Source organism: Thermobia domestica, chromosome 5 (genome assembly GCF_964235325.1).
Source record: "Thermobia domestica chromosome 5, izTheDome1.hap1.1, whole genome shotgun sequence".
In the NCBI taxonomy this organism is placed as follows: Eukaryota; Metazoa; Arthropoda; class Insecta; order Zygentoma; family Lepismatidae; genus Thermobia; species Thermobia domestica.
Window position 1 is genome coordinate 269,981,543 of NC_137458.1, and position 24,275 is coordinate 270,005,817.

A 24,275-nucleotide genomic window follows, 5' to 3' on the forward strand; every position below is an offset into this window, starting at 1 on the left:
AGTGTATTGCGTGGAATACGATATTAATAACATTTGGTTGACTTTATCAATAATTCATCTTAAATTTTCAACCAATTCTGAAACAAGATGAGATTGGCACACGTTCTCTATCTTTACTTCTTCCCCAACTCACCTTCATCTTTATCATTACATAGATTTTCTATTTATCTTTTGTATTGTTCTTCCCTACGGCTGCATGTGGATAACTGAAAACACGTTAAAACTGCATTTTTCTGTTTACATCTGTCCAACATAAAAAAAAGTTCAACTGTATTTACTTCGAATTATCCAAAACATAGGTTCAAAGTTCGAATTATCCACGATTTTTTACTATTGTTTTCAATACAGTTTTCAAGGGGAATGGACTTCTGTTCGAACTATCCAATATTTCGAATTATCCAATTTCGAATTAACGAGACTCCACTGTATTACCCATGAGACGAGAAACAAGAATGTCTCGTCTCGTTTCGTCAGTTTTGTAGAACCCTCGTCCCATCTCGATTATTTGAAGAATTCTTTGTTGTCTGATTTTCTACCCTGATTTCATTGTTAATTTTATCTAGAACCCCATCACAATTTTTCGCTTTACAAGAGGTTCACGAAGGATCTGATATAACATTAATATATTAAAATGCTAGGTTTCCGCAATCCTTCCGACAATGAGTTCCCCAAAAACCACAAGTGCTAGAAACGTGTCGTCAGATGTTCAGAAAACGTGTCGTTATTGTTCTATTCAACATTTTAGGGGCCGTTTTCGGTTCATAAGATTAACAATGTTGCAGGGCGAACTAGGTTGTTAGGCAACCAGTAGAGAAGTTGTGTATGGCAGGTTGACGGACAGTGCAGGCGCTTTGCTTAAATCTGAATGTCAAAACCTATTGCATTCAGAAACTTAAAAGGCCTCAAGAGACGCAATGAGGAGCACTCGGACGGATATGGATATATTAGTTATAAAATTAAATGAAATCTTTAAGTTTTACGTCCCACAGTTATGCCGGTTAGGCTAAAGGAGACGGTGATGATGAGAGATGAGTGAAATGGTGGAATGAACATAGTGGGAGAAAACGGGAGAACCCTGAGAAAACCTACGAGCACCACGAGCTGTGTGTTTGTCCACCACAAAGTCCACACGGCGCGAGCTAGGATCGAACCAGGGATCTCAAGCACAGGAGGTGAAAGCTCTACCACTGAGCCACCGCGCCCCCATGGATACATTAGGGAAAAAAAACATTTACACTTGATATCGTGTTACTTCTACAAATTTGCTACAAACTTAATCCAACATCTAGGCCTATACATGGCAATTCACTTCTTTTGTTAATCTCCCATCTTGTGTGAGTAAAGAGACATGCACAGTGGAAAGGAGATTCATGGTCATAACAGAAAGATGCGCGGAGTAGATAGCGTAGGTGCAGGTAGTATTTATTATTTTAGTATCTTGTGTAATTGCTTGTGTATTTTTAAACGTTGATAAAAGCTATTCATTTTGTTATCTCAATCACTTTATCAAGCCATAATTTTTATTATATGAATTATGTTGCCCTAAATTAATTTTTGATATTTAAGACTTTGATGAATTCGTGTCCCTACAAGACTCTTCAAATTTCTCGTCTCGGAAACAAGACACTTGTTATGGCTCTAGTTCCATCTCGAGTTTAAAAATCGATTTTTCGTCTCAAAAACGAGATGAAAAAAGACGTGGGCAAAAGCACAGATCTACCTTACTATAACTGGTCTTACCAGAAAAGAAAGCATTGAAAACTATTTCACACATTCATATCCATTACTGGAAGGCTTCCCCTACTGAAAAGCAAATGTTGCTGCGGTTAAGAACATAAAACAAAATATACTTTACACCTTTCACGTTGTATTTATAGGGGCTATTCCTGTAGAGCGCTCAGTGATAAAGCTTTCATGTTATATGAGTGAATTCCATGGTTCGATCCCAGATCATTGAGTGAGGAGTAATTATTCTGTTTATTTTCTCGCATTTCCTTCCATATTATCATTTTAGTAATCTTTCATAATCATTCACTTTCATTAAACTTACGTCTCCATTTTTCTAAAGAACATAATCAAGTGAAGGACGTTCCAATCGTAAAAGATAAAGGTATTTCGGTTGAAACTAAAAGAAGAAAATTAAGTTAATGTACTAATTGTTATATATAAGAATTAACACGTTAGCTGCGGCAGTGGGAAGTTGAGTTTGGATCTTAGTGCTACACGAATCAACGTGTGTCTCGTTGAAAGTTTCTCCGTGGATGCTAGTAACGTTAAAAATCTGTACAAACGAAAATACCACAAACGCTCAGTGGTAATATAATGCATAGAACAGCACCGCACAGAAATGAAGTATCACCGAGCCACCCGTGACTCGTAACGCAGCGAACGTGTTATGACATTAGATAACCTTTATTTCCTTTATTTTCAATGGTGTCGCCTCCGGTGCGAGAGGCTACGGGTTCGATTCCCAGTGGGGACACTCGGTCGAAGAAGTGTAAAACACTTTTTCAGCCCAGCCACCTTCAATGAGGTTTTCCTGGGTGTCTCTGGGTTTCCTCAGGGTACTCCCATACTTTCATTCCACCAATTTTTCCATCATCCGTCTCCTTTAGCCTACTAGGCATAATCGTGGGACGTTAAACTAAAAGATTTCAATTCATTTTATTTTATTTTCAAGAGACAAAAATTTATTTATTTATTTTTATCACTCTGACTTCCCCTGCAAGTAGCTTTTAATCAAGTTATGTTAAAGTAGATACGCGTATTTGATATCTTATTAACATTTTTCATGCTACGTTTATACCAAACGTGCATTAGTTAGTACACTTCCTGACTTTTTGCTTCTCAATCATGAGATTCCTTCCTCTAGTCTGAATTGAAGTTTTAAGGAGTTTTCCGTCAATTTCATCGGAAGAACCCTAGGATGGTAGTTTTAATACTATAAGATAGGTGTGCACAATTTCGTCACTAACCATTACTGCGATAGTCCGATAAATAATCAGCCAAAAGGTGTCATTATTTTGTCGGTCAATGCATGCTACTTACATTGTAGCACTTGACCAATAGAAGGAACTAAGCTAAAATGAAGGGTAATCATTGTTTGTTTTTGTATGGCGCTGATCTAATATTGGGAAATGGAAATTCATCCTGTTTTGGAGTATGTTGTAAGATTGTCTGTAACTAACTAATGTATACTCAAAGTCATTATACACACAATACTATGAACAATTAGATAGTCGCGCATTTGATTATAATATTTTCAACTGATTGTATTGGTATAATATATTATATGAAATTTTGCCACGATGGAGAAATTTTAGACTGTAATGTTTCTTCCTTTGCTTTTGAAGGCAAATAGTCCAGGGAATAATATGAAGTTATTTCAGGTTTCTGAACAGGACAACTGATATAACAGAAGTTTTCAACAGTTTGAACCATTATTTAAATCAATGTTGTGTAACAACAAGAAATTGTAAAAACAGTGTAGAATTGGAGATATTTACATAACAAATACTAAAATAGTACGGGTTTTGACATGTTTTTTAACATTAAAGTGAGTTTTTTCCGCTTCAATGAGTTTGGATTCCATGTTTTTTACCCCTGCACTTTCCATTTGACGCAAGCTATTTATACCTACCTTTCTTTGTTTAGTACATACATTATGTAGTATACTTTTAGAAGTCATTGCAATAATGTAGTCAACGTTTTATCGTTGTAAAGGACCAAAATTAACACAAAATATAATATGGTTGCTAACGTAGTAACCAATACATTTACATTAAGTAAAAATTGAGTTGAAATAATTTCTATCATTTCAATTATGAGTGAAAACTGTCAAGTTTAAATGTATTTTGTGAACTACAAAATAACATAACAACAAACTTTATTCTTTTCCGTTAATTAAATAATTCACTTCCAGATAATACTGTAGTGAATTGACGAAATTTTGCCGCTTGCAAGGGATTTGTTTATCGTGTTTAAAAAACATCAGTTGTTGGTCTATACAACAAACATTTTCATCACAGATACCAGATGTATCAAACTACATAATCCAGTCATTAATACGTACCATATAAAGGTTCAATATTACAGTGAGTGTTCAAAGCTGAACGTAGTGTGGTAAAATAACGCACACCTATCTCAGATTAAAGCAAGAGTACCCAGAACTTTGAGCTATGACTGGAAGTCATTTCTCTTGAAAAACTCATAATGGATAGTCTTTTCTTTTAGATGAGATTTTACCAGACGTTTTTGACAACACCTAATGCGGTTTTATTCATATTTCTTAGAGATATATAGTAAAATAGGGAGAGATGGCGCACATTTAAAAAATGAATATGGTCCCATGACGCATTTAAAATAAAAATTCCTTAATAAGATAGCCAATCATGCTACTGATAACACACTGAAATTATAATATGATTATTCATCACTTAGATGTTAGATCTTTTTTTCTTTTCTTTTTCTTTCTTTCGTTCTTTTTTTTTTTTGGTAAAATATTATATCGCGTCATCTATCTCGTATTCTTTGGGTGATACACAGCCCTTATGAGGATGATACATCAGATGTAATATAAACAGACTAAAACTTGTTCCTCTACCAAAGCCTATGTTACAATTGCAATTTTTTAAATCGTACTGTTCTTTAATGAAGTTTGGAGAAAATAAAATTATGTATTTTACATGTTATATTATAAATGTTATTGTAACTGCAAGGTATGAGTTAGAAAATTATATGCTATTTTCAGCTCTTATTTTAACGGAGCAAAACAAGTTTAAAAATAGGACAGCTGTTTCACCAGAAAACAAAAATACAAAACGGAAAACAAAGGAAGTCAATGAACTTAGGCTACCTATTTAAATGTTATTGTAGTCTACACAAGTAGAAAAGTAACATTCAGACCTTTTTTTTTTTTTTTTTTTTTTTTTGTATTTGTGACCACAACCGATACAAAATTCGTCAAAAAGTGTGCAACCATTGTACACTCATAATTTACATGTAGCAGAGTACAACCAACCACAAATTATCTTGGTTTCCTGGTACTCCACCACAATCCTATCAACTAACCGTTTCTTTATCATGGCTAGTTTTCTTGATTTTATTTGACTGAGAATTTATACTTGAGCTAGGTTTATCATTGTTGCTACGGAAAGCAAACTCATCGTCAGTTTCAGATACAAAATCAAAATTCAAGCTTTTCCTTTAGACTTAGTTTGAACAGCTTTTTCACTCTGTAGTTCTCTTGAGAGGCAGATATATTTGTATACCGTCTGCATACTTGTGCGCTATGATATAAATTAATATTATGTACTAACTTTTACGCAATAGATAATTGCACATCACCAACTTTTAACCTAACATTATGTACGAAGCTATAAGAGATGTGAAATCAAAATCTTATGACGAACTCCCCTACCTCGCACCACTTAACACTGCAGAAAGGGAAAGCAAGTTGGTGACCTTCACAGGAAGGGAAGCTTTTCTAATAAACAGAATCGTGTAAACTCTTAAATTCGTACGTCAATTCGCTCGCATCTGATGTTGAGAAAGCACTGCTGTTCGTTTTAGCTATCAACCCGTAAACGACATAAGACCTAAACGGCACAAGACCTAAAAATCATTTCGCGGCACAAGTCCTAAACGGCAGAAGTCCTAAAATGCACAAGTCCTAAAATGCAGAAGTCTTAAACGGCACAAGACCTAAAATTTAGGTCTAGTGCCTATATTTTTAGGACTTATGCCGTTTAGAACTCGTGCCGTTTAAGACTTATGAATGTCACCCTAACAATTAACCACTGTTTCTAATTTTTGTCCTGTAGAAAAGTATTGCATATTATTTATATACTAAAGTTTACCTTACTTTAAAACATTTTATTGTCGTAACAAATATCGAAAACATTAAAATCAATAAGACCTCAATCTGCCCAATTTTGTATGAATGTGGAAGTTGATCCCTAACACGAATACAAAAGCGGGAACTGAAGGGTTTCGAAAATAAAATGTTTATTAAAATATTTGGAGCTTGTATAGCGTTTTAATTTGCCTGAGTCAAACATTCAGGTAAATTAAAACGCTATACAAGTTTTTATTCCACAACAACTACATGTCACCGAATAGAAATAGTAAAGTTAATATGTATAAGATAAGCATTACACGTTGCTTGTATGGGAAATAAGCACTAAGTCACCAAGTTCTATTCAAAAGAGAAAGAGACTATTAGGTGGGCTTTTGGCATCAGGACAATGTAAAACGAATCTTTAAATAATGGTTGATAACAAACATGGTATATTGACTTTTTGCAGGTTAAAATCTAATGGAAATATTTGTTTCTGCTACAATGAGCCATTGAGCCCTACGCCAAAGAGTTAGTTATTTCTGTATAATTGAGCAAACTCGTATTCATCGTTACTCTTTTTTTCTTATACAATAATCAACTCTTGTTACATTAGACTACCCTGCACGCTGTGGGTCACTGTGGAACAGTGGCAGAGTGGTGCATAGGGTCACTGGTTCGATCCCAGCTCTCACCAAGTGAACCTTGCGGTGGACAAATACCGTCTGCGTGGGTTTCCTCGGGGTTCTCCCGTTTCCTCCCCCTTTCTTCATTCCACCATTTCATTCATTTCTCATAATCACAGTCTCCTTTAGCCTAACTGGCATAAGCGTGGGACGTAAAACTCATTTTATATTCTGCACGCCATAACCTTTTCTCTCTCTTGCAACTTAATTATTGCAAATGACTATTCCTATTAATGGAGACCGATATTTCTAAGACAATAAAATGTCATTTTCCCCTTTTCTGCAAGAGAGGCTCAGCAAACAAATTTATTGTTGAAACACTATTATCAGTAAGAATATACAGTATTTTTCTTCATGTTTTTTCTTCTTTTTTTAATGTAAGAACATCTGTTAATAAGAGAGGAAACGAGTTTTTTTTTTTTTTTTTTTTTTTTTTTTTTAGTATTTCAGGTTCTTTTGTTATCATCTTAACGCTCTGATAATTTACCCATACATATTGTACTTAGTTTTCGATTTTACATCGTGTGCGTGGGTTTTCTCGGGGTTCTCCCGGTTCTTCCCATTTTCCTCATTCCGCCGTTTCATTCATTTCTCATCATCACCGTCTCCTTTAGCCTAACCGGCATAACCGTGGGAAGTAAAACTTATAAAGATTTCATTTTCGGTTTTCGATTTTATATTATGAAATTTTTGTATCAATAAGTAATTAAATACCCATTCAATTACCAACCCTGCCATCCCTTGCTATTCCAAAATTATGTCACAACCCCGATTGGCGAAAAGAAGGAAAATAAACAATACAACTGTTGAATAAAATTTCCATTATAATACGTGTTACTTACCTCACCAACTCAGGCAAATGTAATTAAGTGTTTTAAAATACGTAGTGTTATTATGAAAGGTGTAATTTATTATTTAGACATATTTAGATACACTCTATACTTCCGTTTGGGGGGGGGAGTTGATGGAAGACGGAACACCAAAATTCACCTGTACTTGAGCGTGGTGGGGAAAAAACTTCTTTTTCCTGTCAGGTTACGTGAAACTGACACGTAGAACACGTAGAACTGACATTAGAAACACAGCCAATCGCGGCAGAACTGTTATTTACGTTGAGAAATTGATCGTCTTAATAAATGTTTGTAAGAAAAATTCCCTCGTTGATTGAGCGTAGGCGGAACGGGAATGAGCCAAACGGAAATTTTCGTTCCGTCTATGTGAAAGATACGATTGGGATAATTACATAAATTAATAGTTAGGTCAGTAGGTAAATTCAGACGGTATAATTCAGACGGGTATAATTCAGACGGGCATGAATGAAGAACCCTCACACTTATGTTGCCAAGGACAGACAGTTGAATGATATCTGGTGCGAAAGAAGTTGTGGCAAAAGGAAAACTTTTAAAAAAATAATAATAATAAAGGAAATTAATTGCTCCATTAGGCTCCTGAAACGCTGAAGTACTTACATTATTCAATAAACAGAATTTGATCGTAATAAGTCTCATGTCTTTGTATCTTTTAGAGCTATAATGGGTTAGTAAACTGTTTTGAAATATTAATTAGACTATTATTACTGTTATATTAGGAAACTAGAATGTAGGGTAATAATGTGGGTTATGGTTATCAGGCATCTGGACAAGATCTGGGAATGATGTAGAGTGGCTTGGAATTTTTAAATTCTTCTGCCGCCCAATCTTTTGTGATTGGCTGCGGGCCTGCACTGAGAGGGGGAAAAAAGCTAACTTTTTGTCTAGAAAATCCAGGGAGGTGAAATTTAGTGGGATTCTATATCATACATAAGATCCTGTACCAGGCTATGCACATGATTATTGCTTAGCCCGAACAGTCGCAAGTAGACAGGAACCATGCGTGTCTTCCATTGGCATGTGCAAGATACAGATAATCATGGTTATGTACGTACTTCGATAAACGTTGTCTGGTTGTGCACAAACATTACCAATTTCATTGTCGTGTAAGAACTACATTTAGTTTCCGGCTAGAAATACTGGTAAACAACCGAGCAAGAGAATTAAGTGCGTAGCAGCACTTACAATTTTTTTTTTTTTTTTTTTTTTACGTTTAAATTTATTTTGGGAATAACGCTGGTATGGTTAGAACTACAGAAAATTACATTGTTTATAATTTACTGAAAACTAAACTCAAATTATCCTTCCATTCTGAAGTTATTTACGAAACTAATTTAATCAAACGGAAATAACTCTTGTCTCTGACTGTACAAAGAGATGAGGAGTATATTCGCATGATTTAGACTGATCTAGATCCAACGCAGTACGCCCTTCTCCAGTGGCTAGCACGTGTGCTTGTGGTGCTGTGTTCGATTCTCGGTGAAGGACCATAAAAATTAATTCAACATGGTTAATTTCCATTAATCATCCGGTTCCTTTCTCCTAAAATGCCTAACTGCGGGATGTTAAACAGAAGTAATAATAATAATTTTATTTTCATTTTCGAACTCATAGAAAATCTCACCGCAACACAGATTGCTGTTCTTCTGCCGTGGCAGAAGCAGTACCAGGCCTGGACCCGGATTTTTTCACAGATTTTCTTTCTAAATGCGCTCTATTTTTCTTTCTGTGTGAGTTTATGACCCAGAATCTGTATGTTATATATATGTTTTCAAAAAGTCTAAAAGAGCACAAAGGAAAAACTTTAAAACAAATATTGTTTTGTTTCTAAAACATAATTGTTCATGCAGTGTTGACATATTTTACCTCAACATTCATGTATAGTCAATAAGCAGAAATTAGTTTGATGTCTTGTATAGGAAGTCTTAAAAATAAGATTTCTCAAGTTATATAAGAATTGGTACATATTTAGTTCGTAAGGTCTCGATATAGAATTTAATAGTACAATTACTTCTTATTATGCCTTACTATGAAAAAAATTAAAATGAAGCACAACAACGTATGTCTTTGTTAATAAATATTTATTCAATCAAAAAAGAAAAAAGTTGTAACAAAAGAAAGCTTAACATATTTTGATATGGGAATATCCGATCCACAGCCAGAGAGACATGATCGTGGGGCATGTAATAAATAACTTAGTGGTAATGGAATGTTATTGATCACCAACCATGTCCTCCATATCCTCCGAAGCCACCATGGCCACCCCCACCACCCCCACCATTTCCTCCGTGGCCGCCACCATAACCTCCATGTCCTCCTCCAGAATGGTCGTTGCCACCACTGTTGTGGACTGAGGCATGGAATCCACTTTTGTCAGCGTGGTATTTGACAGTTCTTACGTTGCCGCCAGGTTCTTTGACATGGTATTCTCCAGAAACATGCTTTCCATCACGTGTTTCGTGTTGTCCGTGGTGGTCTCCTGTCTTGTGGTCAGTTACTCCGTAGGAGAACGAGTACTTGGGATATCCCTGGAAGAAAAACATGGAAGATGTATTGTAGTTATAATTGTATTATCCTGGTGATCACAAATGTAATTTTTAAGCTCTAAATGTTCATTACAAAGATTCTATTTAGTTCGTTGAAGTAAATTCACAAATTAACTACAGCGTAGTATTGTAGGTACCTTCTCTCCTCAAAGTAGTTGTATTTTGTTATAACAGATGCCAGAAATTGGACCAGTAAGGTAGTACAATACATTTCTTGAATAAATTCAAATTATTTACTACTTACATTTCATATTAAATACAACATGAAATGTAAGTAATAAATCTAAGTGTAATGTCCTACGTACTACTTATTAGTAGTCTTTTATGCACTTCTCTTTCAAGCATTCTTAATTAGTTCGCATTGAAGTATGATACTGAGTGATATTCTAAAAGAAATTAATAGTATGTAATTACAGTATTATAGTGTATATCTGTTGCTGATTTTCATAGTGTGAGAAGTGTTTCAAACTGATCTAGTGTTGAAATGAAGCGTCTCCTAGTTGTATTGGTTTATTAGATATGGAATTAATTTTTAACCTATTAATTTTTGCTTGTCTCTTTCGCTTTCTAAAAATAAAATTAATTTGGAGACACCCCCCCCCAAAAAAAAAAGAAAACAAAACAGAAACTCGAAAAAGATTAGCAAAACTTTCTCTTAGTTTCTATATCATGCTGTAAAGGTTTCATTATAGAAATTAAAATACGACTTAAAGATTTACATTGTTTCTGATAAGTCAAAGTGGAAAGTCTATGTTTTTTATGTTTAGTTTAGGATAGTGTACAATAATTCATTTGAAGAATATCTTCCATTTCAACGTTCCATGATTAAGATTGTTAGGGTAAAAGGGAGGGATGATTAAGGCAATGGAATGCGAATGTCGGAGGAAACGATAGTACACAAAGAAAATCCAGGGGACGATGTTGTTATCCAGAAATTTATTTGGCCGGGTATCGAATCAGAGACCCCCACGCACCAGAGGTAAGCGCTGTACTGCTAAGCTACTGTACCCTCCAAATCTGTTGAAGAAAGTGTTTCGAAAGTTTGAAAACTAGGAGGTCATTTGTAATATCAGTACATAGACCAAAGTCATTTCACATGAAATTGTTAGTTTTTAAAATTTTCTATCAAGGACACAATAATTTACCACATAGTCAACGACGTGATGGTATCCTCCTCCGTGGCCACCACCACCACCTCCAAATCCGCCATGGCCACCATCTCCACCGTGACCACCAAATCCGCCACCATGACCTCCGTGTCCACCAAATCCACCATGGCCTCCATCTCCACCACCACCACCGCCGCCGCCATGGCTCACGAGGGCTTCAACTTTTGCATCTGGACCAACGACAGGCCCACTGAAGGAGTAGAAAGAATGACCATGGCCACCACCACCACCTCCTCCGCCGCCTCCGTGATGGCCACCAGCCACACCAGACAGAACTACAGCGATCAGGATCAAAAACTAGAAAGAGAAATATCAATATTAAATTATTTCAAGAATTAATGAGTCTTTTCACAACGTAATAAGTAGTTTTTTTTAATGGATAAAGCAGAGTTAACTATATGCAAGTGGTAATCAAAGTACTTTGGAATCATGATTTTCCAAAAACTCTATCTACGTACTGCTTGTATACTGGAGACTTTTATTAGATGGCTCAAATAGAAGTTGAAGTGTAAAATTTCTTAGAGGAGAAAAGACGTTCATGAAATAAGAGTTAAACATTCCTTACCATTCGTGCATTAGTGACAAGACTATTATATGAAGCAAAAAAAAATGCATCAAATATCGAGGATTTAAAGTCACAGTAGCTGCATTTTCCAATCGTTTTTAACCCAACTTCAAGTAGAGTATACATGGTCAATATAGCTAGCGCACCATTACACTTTTTGACCGGACTACGTTGCATCTTAACTGAACTATTCTTCAATTTCTCATTGATGGTAAGTGAACTGCCAAAAGGCTATGCTCAACCAGGAATTGAACCTGAAACCACATGTACCGAAATTATATGCGCTACGGATTCAGTTGTGTGAAAGTGCTTTTCCATATCGAGTAATATCATTTCACTTTGAAATGAAATGGAATGAAATTTAAGAGTTCTATGTCACGTAGTTATGCTCTTCAGGCTAAAAGATATAAACGAGTAATGAAGGTAAACAATTATGAAATTGATGGAATGAGATTGATGAAAGAAACGGGAGAACTCCGAGACAACCCACAAACGTGATATTATTCACCACAACCTGAGATCGAACCTTGGATCACACGCATCAAGCTGAGTGATCTAACATTCATCCACCGTACTATCACCTCTCACTATATCGCTATTACTTCTTATGAACAATTGTTTACCAATCTAATCTTCATATAAATACTTGGCGTGGGATACCCGGGTTCGATTCCCGGAGGGAGCTCGTGTGGTTCGGATTCCACGTTAATCAGTAGGTCCACGTCTTATATAGCCTCGCTGCTGAACGGGACGGTTAAACTCAAAATCAACTCAACTCAACTTCATATAAATACATTTATACTTTGAACATCACCAAAACAAACCTCCATTCCTTACCATTCTTGTATTACTAACCAATTACGAGAATAAATTGTATTGAATAGTTTACAATTATATGAACCTTAAATGCATCAAACTTTGGAGTTTTAATGCTGCAGTGGCTACATTTTACAATCGTTCCCAATCCAACTTCAAGTAGAATATACGTGGTCAGCACAGCGAGACCTCAATTTGTCTTCCTGGGGAGCACGGTGGTTCAGTAGTAAAGTGCTTAGCTCTAGTGAGTAGGGTCCGTAGGGATGCGCACGAGACGAGATTTGTGGCTGTCTCGTCTCGAAAATGTGCTGTAAAAATGATGTCCCGGCTCGAAAAATGTATATTTCTCTATTGGAAGAGTCGTGTCTCGACTCGAATTTTGTCAGGAAAATCCTGTCTCGAAACGTCTCGTGCACATCCCTAAGGGTCCGTGGTTCATTCCCGGCCAAGTAAGTTTATAGTGGACACCATCGTGTTTATGAGTTTTCTTGGGGTATTCCCGTTTCCTCCCACGTGTGTGTACGTATGATTGGGAGTGTTTTATATATTTTATACATATATTATTATTATTATTGTAATACTAATTATGATACTATTGTATTGCATGGTCAAGTGGGAGATAAGGCAGGAGCCTTAACTTCGTCATGTAAAATAAGACTAAATAAGTAAATCAAAAAGTATTAATTGCACCAATTCTTTCATCATCATCTATTTGTCTTAATCATCGTCTCTCTTAGCCTATTGGGCATAATTGTGGGACTTCAACTGAAAGCTTTTATTTCATTCTGTTTCTTCAATTCGTCTTCCGTCTTGAGTTCTTCGCCTAAATTTCCGTATACACTAAATAAAATAAACATTTTCATAACTTGTCTTACGTGCATAAATTCATCATGTTTTGCCCACATTTCTAAAAAAAGAAATATGATAAAACTGAACATAAATAACCTCAAAGAAAGAAAAAGATAAATATACTTATATTTTTAGGTTACTATTTACAACTATAACACTTTCTGCTCGCACCTACAACTTTGTTTTGAACTTCAATCCCATTCTAAACTAGGCAAGGACATAAACAACATTTCATCGTACAACTGGTGAAACAACATCAACGGTACACTAAATACGTGATTGTTTGTGGAAAGTTTACCAAACTTGTTATCCTTCTTCCTCCTTAGGATATTGTCGCTTTGTTCTGGTTGTTTAATATCGTTATAGTCTAGGTTTACTCTTATAATATTGTAGTGTAAAATACCAAGAAACTATAAATAATAATAATAATCTGCTTTATTTGTAGTGCTACGAACAACGAACACCCCAGTTCAGCGTACTGTGAAAATAAAAAATGAATTAAAAGAAATTAAATAGTACCTCCTCCCCCAAATAAAATAACAGAAAGTAACGAAAGACAATTCGTCCAATTACTACAAGCTTTGAAAAATCATAATTTGCAGTTTGGTCTCACTATTGAACCATTATTGCTATTGTTTTATTTAAATAAACGACAATATACTTTTCCTAAATATATTTTGTTAATATTCATGAGTTTTTTCATTATAGTTTCTTAGCACCCTATTTAAAATGGATCCACTATACTTACTAAAATACGCTATCCCTTATCTTATCTTAATATTAAGAAGTGGTGCCGCGTTGCATAGTAGCTAACGCTGTCGCCTTTGGTGCTGTCGCGGTCCCGGGTTCTCTTCCTGATGGGGATACTTGGTCGAAAGTGTAACAGCTTTTTCAAGCCAGTCATCTTAAGTGAGGTTTATCCTGGGTTTCCCTCATTCACACCAATCAAATGCCGGGACGATACCTAACATAAGATCCCAGGCCACTTCCTTCCTTCCCTTTCAGGATAATGTGCTCGCCGAGGGACGTCATCTCTCAAATGTGAAAGGCTAAATGGCCATAGGTGCCAAAAACCATGAAATCTAACTCCTAATCCCTAATACTAAGAACTTTCAGTTAAAATTTTTAAATTATGCAAGTGTTATTTTGAGAATTTTATGTTAGTGTCGGATTATCTAACATGCACCTATTTCTCAATAAGTCAATTAAAAAAAAGTATTGACCTGTGGTAAAATCTCATGCAGTTATGACACCTTGACTGCAACCATATGCATTGACCGTTATCACCTATGCATCACTGGCAACAGTTCGCCAGTAATATTTTGTTTTCTCCTTTGTTTTAGGAGCATAAATGTATGATTTCCTGTGTGTGTGGCTTTGCACGTGGACATGAAATTTTGACTTTTACGCCATATATATATTTGTAATTGCATACACATCTATATATAAAAAACATACATGTATGATATCCTTCTTTTGTAGTTGCTTTAGTTTTTAGAATGATCCTTTGCTACGGAGTTCCATACTACATATGTACAATCAATTAATAACATATCATAGAAACAAGTTATTCACGTTAAATAGTCTATTATTAAAATTCACATATTGGGTTAATACAAAATCAAAATGTGTTGTACCTTTATTTGTGTTCATCAAAGAAAAACATTTTGTCAAATTTATATCCTAAATCTTTCATGTTTGTAAGCTTTTCCAAGTTTTCTCAGTCTATAAAATATCTGATTTTAATAATAATAATAATAATAATAATAATAATAATAATAATAATAATAATAATAATAATAATAATAATAATAATAATAATAATAATAATAATAATAATAATCTATAAAGTAAGATGACACAGTTCTGCTGTGCGTCTCGCAAAACTTCTAATACGCAAATATATAACAATCAAGCTACTATATAGGGTGGTAAGAAACTATTTAAACGAACTTCGAGAGCTGATTTCTGATACCGAAACAAGCAAAAAAAAAAAAAAAAAAAGAAGAAGAAAAAAAAAAGAAATTTGGAACTTTCGTTAGTGAGGGATAGTTTCGGCGCTATAAGGTGCCTACAGCGTGGGAAAAATGAACTTCAGAGGGCTGTAAATGAAAAGCAACGCAACGTAGAGAGTGCGGTTTAGAACATGACACTCAAAGTCATACCTGCTCGATTGAAAACTGTACGCTTCAAACCTCCGGAAGATGTGTGTGAGGGATTCTCGAAAGGTAAGTAGAGATTACTTGCCAGGTTATAGGGGATCCCTACGTTCCTTTGGGAAATCCCTTATACACAGCTTGTGGTGGTTTGAAGCATACAGTTTTCAATCGACCAGGTATGATTTCGAGTGTCATGTTCTAAACCGCACTCTCTACATATCGTTGTTTTAGAATTGCAGCCCTCTGCAGTTCATTTTCCCACGGTTTCGGCACCTTATATCGCCAAAACTATCCTTCCCCGACCAAAGTTCCAGAGGACTTTTTGCTTGTTTCGGTGTCAGCAATCAGCTCCCGAAGTTTGTTTAAATAGTTTCTTACCACCCTGTATATGTTGCGACCTGCGCTATCGGTGTTAAACTGTAAGGCAATTTTCCAATTTGGAATTTAAAGCTGTTGTGACGACTTAATTGCAACTGAAAAGCTTTATTATTTCAATTTAATTATTTCAAGATAGGATAAAAGCCATTAACCGTATTTAAATTTGAATACGGTATTAATATTTATGGAACCGAATGTTTAACCACTTAATAGCCTAATTATATGTATTGGGTACAGACATGATACAGTCAGAAACAATCACTGTCACTTTATACAGGGATTCAGGATAAAAATAATATTTAATGTATTTCTTTTCGGCTTCGGCCTATTTTGGTATGTGGTTCGTTTTATAATGTATCATTCCTATGCGAAATGGGACGAAGGCTCAAAAGGAACTAATAATAATAATAATAATAATAATAATAATAATAATAATAATAATAATAATAATAATAATAATAATAATAATAATTTCTTCTGAAGCTTGATACTGAAATCTAAGTTTATGTATTTTGAAGAGTTTTCGAGTCTAAAATTAAAGACGGGACGAAGGATATGACAAATATTCTACCAATGTGACCTAACAGTTGATAATAAAATCACTTTTATAAAAGTAATAAAATGTGAGAAAGTACTTCTAAAAATATTTTGCACAATGATCAAAGTTGATAGCTTGAATGTTATATTTTATCACAGTAAATATGATTATTTCAATAATATAACCTGTTCCAGAAGTTCCAAGCGCATTATAATGTATTGAGAAAGAAGTATTGCTAAAAAAAAAGAGAAAAAAAAAGTATTTTTAATTCTTCTTGAAACTTTATCATAAATTTCAAGTTTAGAAGAAACACTGTTTAGATATTTATTGAGATTCCAGAAAGGCGATTGCTGTAGTGTTGTTTAATGGGAAAGCAAACGACTATGTGGAAAATAGGGTAATGACAATAGAAGTAAAGGAGAAGGGTAGAGGAAGACCAAGAAGGAAACGGATGGATATAGTTAGGAATGAGTTCAGAGAGAAAGGCCTAAAAGGGAAGAATTCCTGGTCAAAGAATTATGGAGAAGACTAGTCAGAAACGTTCATCTTACATAAGTGGGGTAAAAAGGAAAAGAAGGAAGAAGCAATTAATAATTATAAATACATATTTGTCTTACTCTGGCTACTGTGGCAATAGCCGAATAACTTTAGGATCGCAAGAGAGAATTTATCGTTGACTCAAATCGTACTGAAGGAGCATGAGTGCTTTGAATTGTCTTCGAATTACCGCTGTCTCTGTCGTATCGGATTAAGTAAACTATATTCAATACCATTAATTAAATGATCAAGGAGACAAGTGTCCCGGTTGTAGAAAATTGGGAGGAAAAGCGTTAGACGTTAGATCGCTGACTCCTGATGTGAAGGGTCTTTGGATCGACCCCAATCACGTTAGTTTCATCAGGATTCTCCCGCTTTTTCTCTGATATTCTGATCTTTCCAATTCTTTCATAACAATTCACTGTTAGTAATGATTCCTCTCTTTAGACTAAAGAGAATAAACGCTGTATGTTAAGCTAGTAATTTCATTTTATTTCATTTTTACGAATGTTAGTAATTATAATTAAAATTTATAAATATTATTTTGCTTCTGGCCTACATACTTTTTGGACTTTTTCGATTGCATACATGATAAATCAAAGTTTTAAACTTAAATGAAAGAATTAACTTTTAAATACAAGTATATATATTTCTATATGAAAATGAAAGTAACTATGTTTGTAACTTAATAACTCTTGAACCACCCTACTGATCTCGATCAAATTTTCAACATAGATGAGGTTCGGGCTGGGGATTTTTATCATTTCGCTTTCAAGATACAACTTGGGGAGGAGGAGGAAGGGGGAGATGTAAATAAAAATAATTAAAAATGACCGATAATAATGTCAAGTCCAAAGTTTTCTGGATCACTAAGACGAAGTGTCATACTTTCTATGCCGTTAAAATTCAAATTTAGTTCCTATTAGTACTCCCAAGGGTGAAATGGTGACGTGTGAAAACAATTAAAAATTACCGATATTTGTACCGAATTCGTAGTTTTAGGGGATCTAAGTTGATTGGTGACAGTTTCGGTGTCCTTTATGTCCAAAATGAAACGTATTCTTCCGTGTGAAGAAGAGATATTCTGCTAGTTTATGTTCAAATGAATTACTGTTTTACGCATCAATACTGTTTGCTTAAGTCGAAGTTTATTTGTCCGCTCCTAACTTTATTTCTAGAACCAATATTCTCGAGCAAGGCTTTTTATAGTTCATCTACAAATATTTATGAGGATCGCTATCAACATTTTGATGAAAGATATTGTAATTTTAACTCAGTGCTAAGTCAACAGTATGCGACAGTTTTCTTAAAATACCTAATAAGTATATTTCAAACTTAAATAGTGCCTAGGTTAGACATTTAATATAAAATACTTTAGTTTATAAGACTATTTCGTAATCAATTTCAGTGTTTTGCTGCTTAGAAGTGTTGAGTTTTTGCATTCTTTCTAGAATGATTCATCTCTGGAAATTCTAGAATATTATTGGGGTTTAACAAAAAGAAATCTTAAAGTGAAACGTGCACCAATCGATAGAACTTAAGGGCCTGACATGCTAAAAATAATCCAAATTTTACCATTTTTCTTTTGCTTGTTTTTCATAAGTGATCAAACTGATACTGAAATATACTCTTTAATTAAGCTCTTAATTATTACACTTGCAGGACAATATTAGATAGTACAGCTAATGAGATAGATATAGCCTAAAATAATCATTCACTCTTAAATTTTAATTTCTGTTTAATTTAAAAGGTTGCCTGAATATAAGAGATATATCACTTTGATAGCTGACATTGAGGTAAATAAAGCGGAATGTTTATGGATGAATTTTCATGCGTAGTTTTCGAGAAATTCAAGTAAGAGAACGTTTTGGCGCTAAAGTGTATGCCATTCGTTGTCACTAATCATTCACAGTTTTATTTTGCTTAAAGATATTGAATTGAAATGAAATGAAATATTTCAGTTTAATGTCCTACGATTATGCCCTTTCTAGGCTAAGGGAGACAATGGTTAAAATAAGTGAATGATGATGGAAGAATTGGTGGAATGAGAAAGTGGGAGGAAACGGGTGAATCCCGAGAAAACTCACGGACACGATGTTGTCCACCACTAGCTTGCCTGGCCGAGAATCGAACCAGGGATCCTATACCTCAGAGTTAAGCGCACTACCACTCAGCCACTCTGTCCCCATTTAAAGATATGGTTTTATATATGCAATGTTGTTTACTATCACATGATATCTATCGTAGCTTGTTATTTCCTATTGGTGACAAAAAATACTCCTTTACGCATGTACAGTTAGCAAAAAAAGTTCTTGCCGTTTGGTAAAGTTTTTTTTTTTTTTTTTTTTTTTTAAATAACAGTGGTATGGCTGGACCATACAGAAAAATTACATTCTTTTTAACTTACTGAAAACTGTACTCAAATTGTCCTTCCATTCTGAAATTATTTACAAAACAAATTTCTTCAAACGCACAGAATTTTTGTCAATGACTGATACTACTTGTAATATATGTTTGATCAAAACACATTTTTGAAAGCACCTTCAACGAACAGCACTTGTTAAAGAAGGGAATATAGAGCTTGCTTTAAGCAGAATTAATTAAGTATGTACTATGTAATTTTTCTTGTAACAACGATACGAGAATTTAAAATTTAAACGTAGAATCCGAACCACATGTACTGCACTACTATCAGGTAGTATTGCAAGTGTTTCTTCCGCCGAAAAAATCATTTAACGATGCAGTCACAAAAAGCTACTCTTTAACTGAGATATTGTTAAGATGTAGTGTTGGGAATTCCAAATTGAAGAAATAATATTATGATCCATGTTGACGATAACTGTGATATAACACTAATAACTAAATACTGAATACATAACTAGATGCATATGGTAAATTTTGTATTTTCAAGTAAGTTACCTGAACGTTCTTCATCGTGTTGTTAGTTGCTGTCTTCTGTATCTGGTGCTAGAGGAGGAAGATATCTCAAGATGATCGAACTTGAGAAACTGATGCTGTTAACAACGAAATTCTTCTCTTTTATACAATTTTAACAGTTGTGAATAAATATTTTTTTAAAAAATCATTTCTTGAAACAGTCACCACGTTCTCTAATCATTTCTTTCTCTGGTTATTGAACCGATAAATTTGCTTTTCTTCTCTAAAATAAATTTTGTTAGCTAAGCCAATACAGGATTCCCTTACCGTACGATCCCGTTCCTTTTACTGACAGTTTATTTTGAAATCGTATTGTTTTATTCTGCTTTAAAGTCAATACTTTGTACATTTTTTTCGTTACTTATGATTCACACATAGGTCATTATTCTTTATCTGCAATAGCTAGGTGATAGTGCAATTATGCATGCGAAAACCGTTGCTATAGAGTGTTCTTTTGTTATTTTACAAAATTTTTATGATTACCATTATACACAATATATATGCACGACTTTGCTGTTGAATCATTTGTTTATTTGATTGTTTCTTATTGAAGGTTAATGTACATTTTAGAATCGAAACTACCTAAGATGTAGACCTACAGTTTAAGGTGAAATCCATACCACCGTAATTCGATCAAATTTCAATAGCTCTGCCGCAGAGAATAGAACCCGGGACTACATGCACCAAATGTGTCTATTCTAGCCAGAGATAGCGTGGGTCAGTGAAAACTTGACCCATGACCCACTCTGACTCACTACCCACCAAAACCAATCATTATCAACTCTGACCCATCCCCCCTGCACTGACTAAAATGTTTACACTTGTAATAAAACGAGGCTGTTCACACGAATATTAAATTGAAGTGACCGGTCAAAAAAAAAAAAAATGAATTATTTTTCTTTTTATGAAAATTTGGCCATTATATATTTCTGTTCATAGTTCGTGCACGTATTGTTTTGACGTGTTCTTCATTGTCTTCTTCCTTCAGTCCTTTCACATTTAAATTTCTACGGTGAATTGCGCAAGCACCGCTGTTACAACACTGATGGATTTGATCTTCATAATATAAAATGGTAAAGTGTTTGTCATGGGCAATATTACAATGAATATCAACTTAATTATCATGCATAATTATTTCCTTGTTGAATTACAGATACTTTTCAGTGGAAAATAGGATGAAATTTAAAAGTTTCAAATCAAGGTAAAGCAGGCTAATGTAAAGAATGAAAAGAAAACAGTGTAATTTCGATTGTATCTTGAAAACCAAGTAGTAAATTATATTGCTATTATTACAATTACAAATATCAATATCCAAAAGTGCCGAAGTTCTTTTTTCACTTAGACATACTCATCTTAGGTAAATATATAAAAGAAACAAATGAAAAACGAAGAAAAATGCAGGCCTTGAAAGTAAAAAGTAGACAAATTCATCAATGTTCAGATGATGCTGTCTATGATGCAGTGAGCAGAGTAGGTCGGTGCGTCAAAGTAGATCACGGTTGGTGGTGGGTCGAAGTGAGTCACATTTTATCGACCCACGATGAACTGGCCCACTCACAAATCTTGATTTACTTAACCCACTTGACCCACGAACCTTTAACCCAGTCCATCTCTGGTTCTAGCCCTAGACAAGCAGGGCGGGTCTTAATGTTTTGATAACCCAACTATCCATAAGTTGAATATATATATAACAAATACGTATTTTCTTGTTCGGTATACTTGTCAAAATGTAAGTTTGAAATACAGTTTATGTAGCCCATCTAAATATTAGTGCGCGCGAGTGCGCCTTTGGTGCATATTGTTCAGGCTTTCCATCTTAAACTGTAAGTTCACGTCTCACATAGCCTTCGTGCTAAAAAGTGACCCTAAACTTCAAAAACAAATCAAATATTTTATCTATTAGTGAAGTATATAATTCAGTTAAATGAAAATAATTTCTTATACTAGAAGGTAATTATTACTAACATAAGGAAAGCTATTTAACATACATGAAAAATTTACCTTTTACTTCTTGAAATGACATACTTTTTACCTTATTATAGCTTCATTTTTTCAAAATGTAATGTATTAAGAGGGGAATTACCGAGGCTTAGTGGCAGAGCGGTTACCGCAGGTGAGTATGGCACATTCCAGGTTCGATTCGAGGTCAAGCACATTTATGAAGGACAACATCATGAACATAATGCAATTATTTATTTCCACATTTAAATTAATCAAAGTTTTCATAGCTATTCATAACGTTAAATCATTATCATTTCAATTAGGGTAATAAAACTAATGATGTTTCACATAAAGAGTTTCCAAATTATTTTTGTCCAAGCGGGTCTTGGCTAATGATTTCTTCCTTCTCAGTTGAGAGGTCTCAGTTTTGAGTAGGGATTGAAGCTTTTCTAAGTTTTTCTTCACTTTCATTGGGCGAATGTTGGAATAATGCTTTAAGGTGGATCACCACCCGGAGGTCAGAAAGTATTTGAACTCATTCCCTTAACTGCTGCGCAATGAAACATTATATATTATAAATATTGTACTATAAAATAGAATTATGTGTCAGCTACAACTTAAGACACTGATTCATTTAGTTGCGTCTTCTGATATCGAAAAAAAATCACAAATAAAAGAAAACATTTGATCCGTTTTACAACGAGCACACAAGATGGCACTTGCTGTTAGATCTTACTAGAAATGCTCGGTTTTATGAAATATTTATTTGTATGTGTAAAGTATTTTAAAGTAACGATGTTATTACGAATTAGATATATTTTCCGTGTTAGATATATTGACCGTTTTCCGTGTTATGTTTCACATTTCATTTAAATATTAATTTACATTTAAGGAAATAGCTTTTGAGAAGAAAGTTGCGCAGAACGCCGTAATGCGATATTGCCAAATTTTTATGTTTACTGTGGTATTCACAATAAGAAAATTCCTGGATTCTAGCGTTCCAATTCAAGAAGCGGAACTTAGCTGTAAACTGCGGTAAGGATCGAAAACTAATTTCTCCAGTAAGTATCCAAGGAGAACTCCATGATTACTTCCTTTATTATCTGGCATCAGTAAACACTCGACACTATCTGGCAACGTCGCACTATTCAAGCAGCGTTTAGCATAGCACCGAGAACATCTAGTGAGCCACCTTAAATATCAAGTCTAGCAGATTTATTATAGTTTATTGTAGTAGTTATTCATGTTAACTATTATATTTTACTGTTATTTGGGCTGACAGATTGTGTCCGGAAGTTTGTCAAGTAGACAAGGACATTTTTTTTGTAATGTAATGAAATCAAGATACATAGATTCTATGTTACAAGCAATTGGAAGCTAGTCATAACACAGTAACTTTTATGTGTTGACTTCTGTTACTTGTGATCATTAAAGACTGATAGTCGTGGCAATAAGTGCAACATTTTGACATATTGACAAGAAATCGTTAATAAATGTCATGTTTTTGTGATCGTTGGTCATAGTTGTTCACATTTCTACCTGACATACAAATTACATTGTTCTGCGTTGAAGTGGAATGCAGATCATTAGCTTGAAATAGGAAATTTTAAAAGTCCTCGCTGAAGGGATTGAATCATTGACTTCCTGGAAAAATTCAACGGCATGAAGACACAACTTAATTCTTATTTTAAAAAATTACCCTCTTTATTTTACTTGCCTTTTCATACCGTCATGTATGTTTTATCGCGATTCTCAAAGAAAGTTTTTGCAAAAAGGAAAAATAATTTTGTGAAAGGAAAAGCAAGATTGTAAAAAAAATTTGGTACGAATGTTCACCTAATATGAACTGTTTCTTTTTCTCCTCGTTTGTTTTGGTGACCGTATTCATAGCATATTTTTCCCGCAGTTTTATCATTATAATACTAATGTTTTTTTCTTTTATTATTTTGTAATTTCGCGATCTCATTCTTCGTTTTGATACTTTCCGGTTATTCATACTCATTGAGACTCATACGTATTAATTAGTGTTATATATAATCGTTAATGTACAATATATTAACACAATTAAGGTGAGCTTTTGTTAAATTAAATAATATAAAAATAGAATGAATATATTAATTTTTGCAATATAAACTGTTATTTTTAAATGCCGTTTTAAAAATTTATTTAGCTATTTAGCCCGCCATTTTAGATGTTAAATTTTACCACAATTGCCGGTCTTTAGTCCTCATTTGTCAAAGGTTTAAGATTCTTTGTCAGTTTTAAGGTATAAAATAATACAGATCTAATACATTTATATGGTCAAATTTTATTGATGAACAAATCAAAGCTGTGATTACACTTAAACGTCAAAATTCGAAGAGAAAATTGCAAAATCATAAGAGTTGTCACACAAAAAAATGCATCTTTATGATATTAAGTTTGTACTACTTCTTATCTTCGATCTGAC

The 24,275-nt window shown here is 34.2% G+C and overlaps 1 protein-coding gene across 1 annotated transcript; it reads right to left on the reverse strand.

Moving 5' to 3' along the window:
• Positions 1-9,478: 9,478 nt before the first annotated feature.
• LOC145684845 (uncharacterized) lies at positions 9,479-20,007 on the reverse strand. The gene is made up of 3 exons (XM_081757206.1): positions 19,868-20,007; positions 11,083-11,403; positions 9,479-9,919 (listed from the first exon to the last, which is right to left on the reverse strand). Exons 1-3 carry the CDS (start codon positions 19,880-19,882, stop codon positions 9,611-9,613), a joined length of 645 nt encoding a protein of 214 aa, XP_081613332.1. The 5' UTR covers positions 19,883-20,007; the 3' UTR covers positions 9,479-9,610.
• Positions 20,008-24,275: the final 4,268 nt, after the last annotated feature.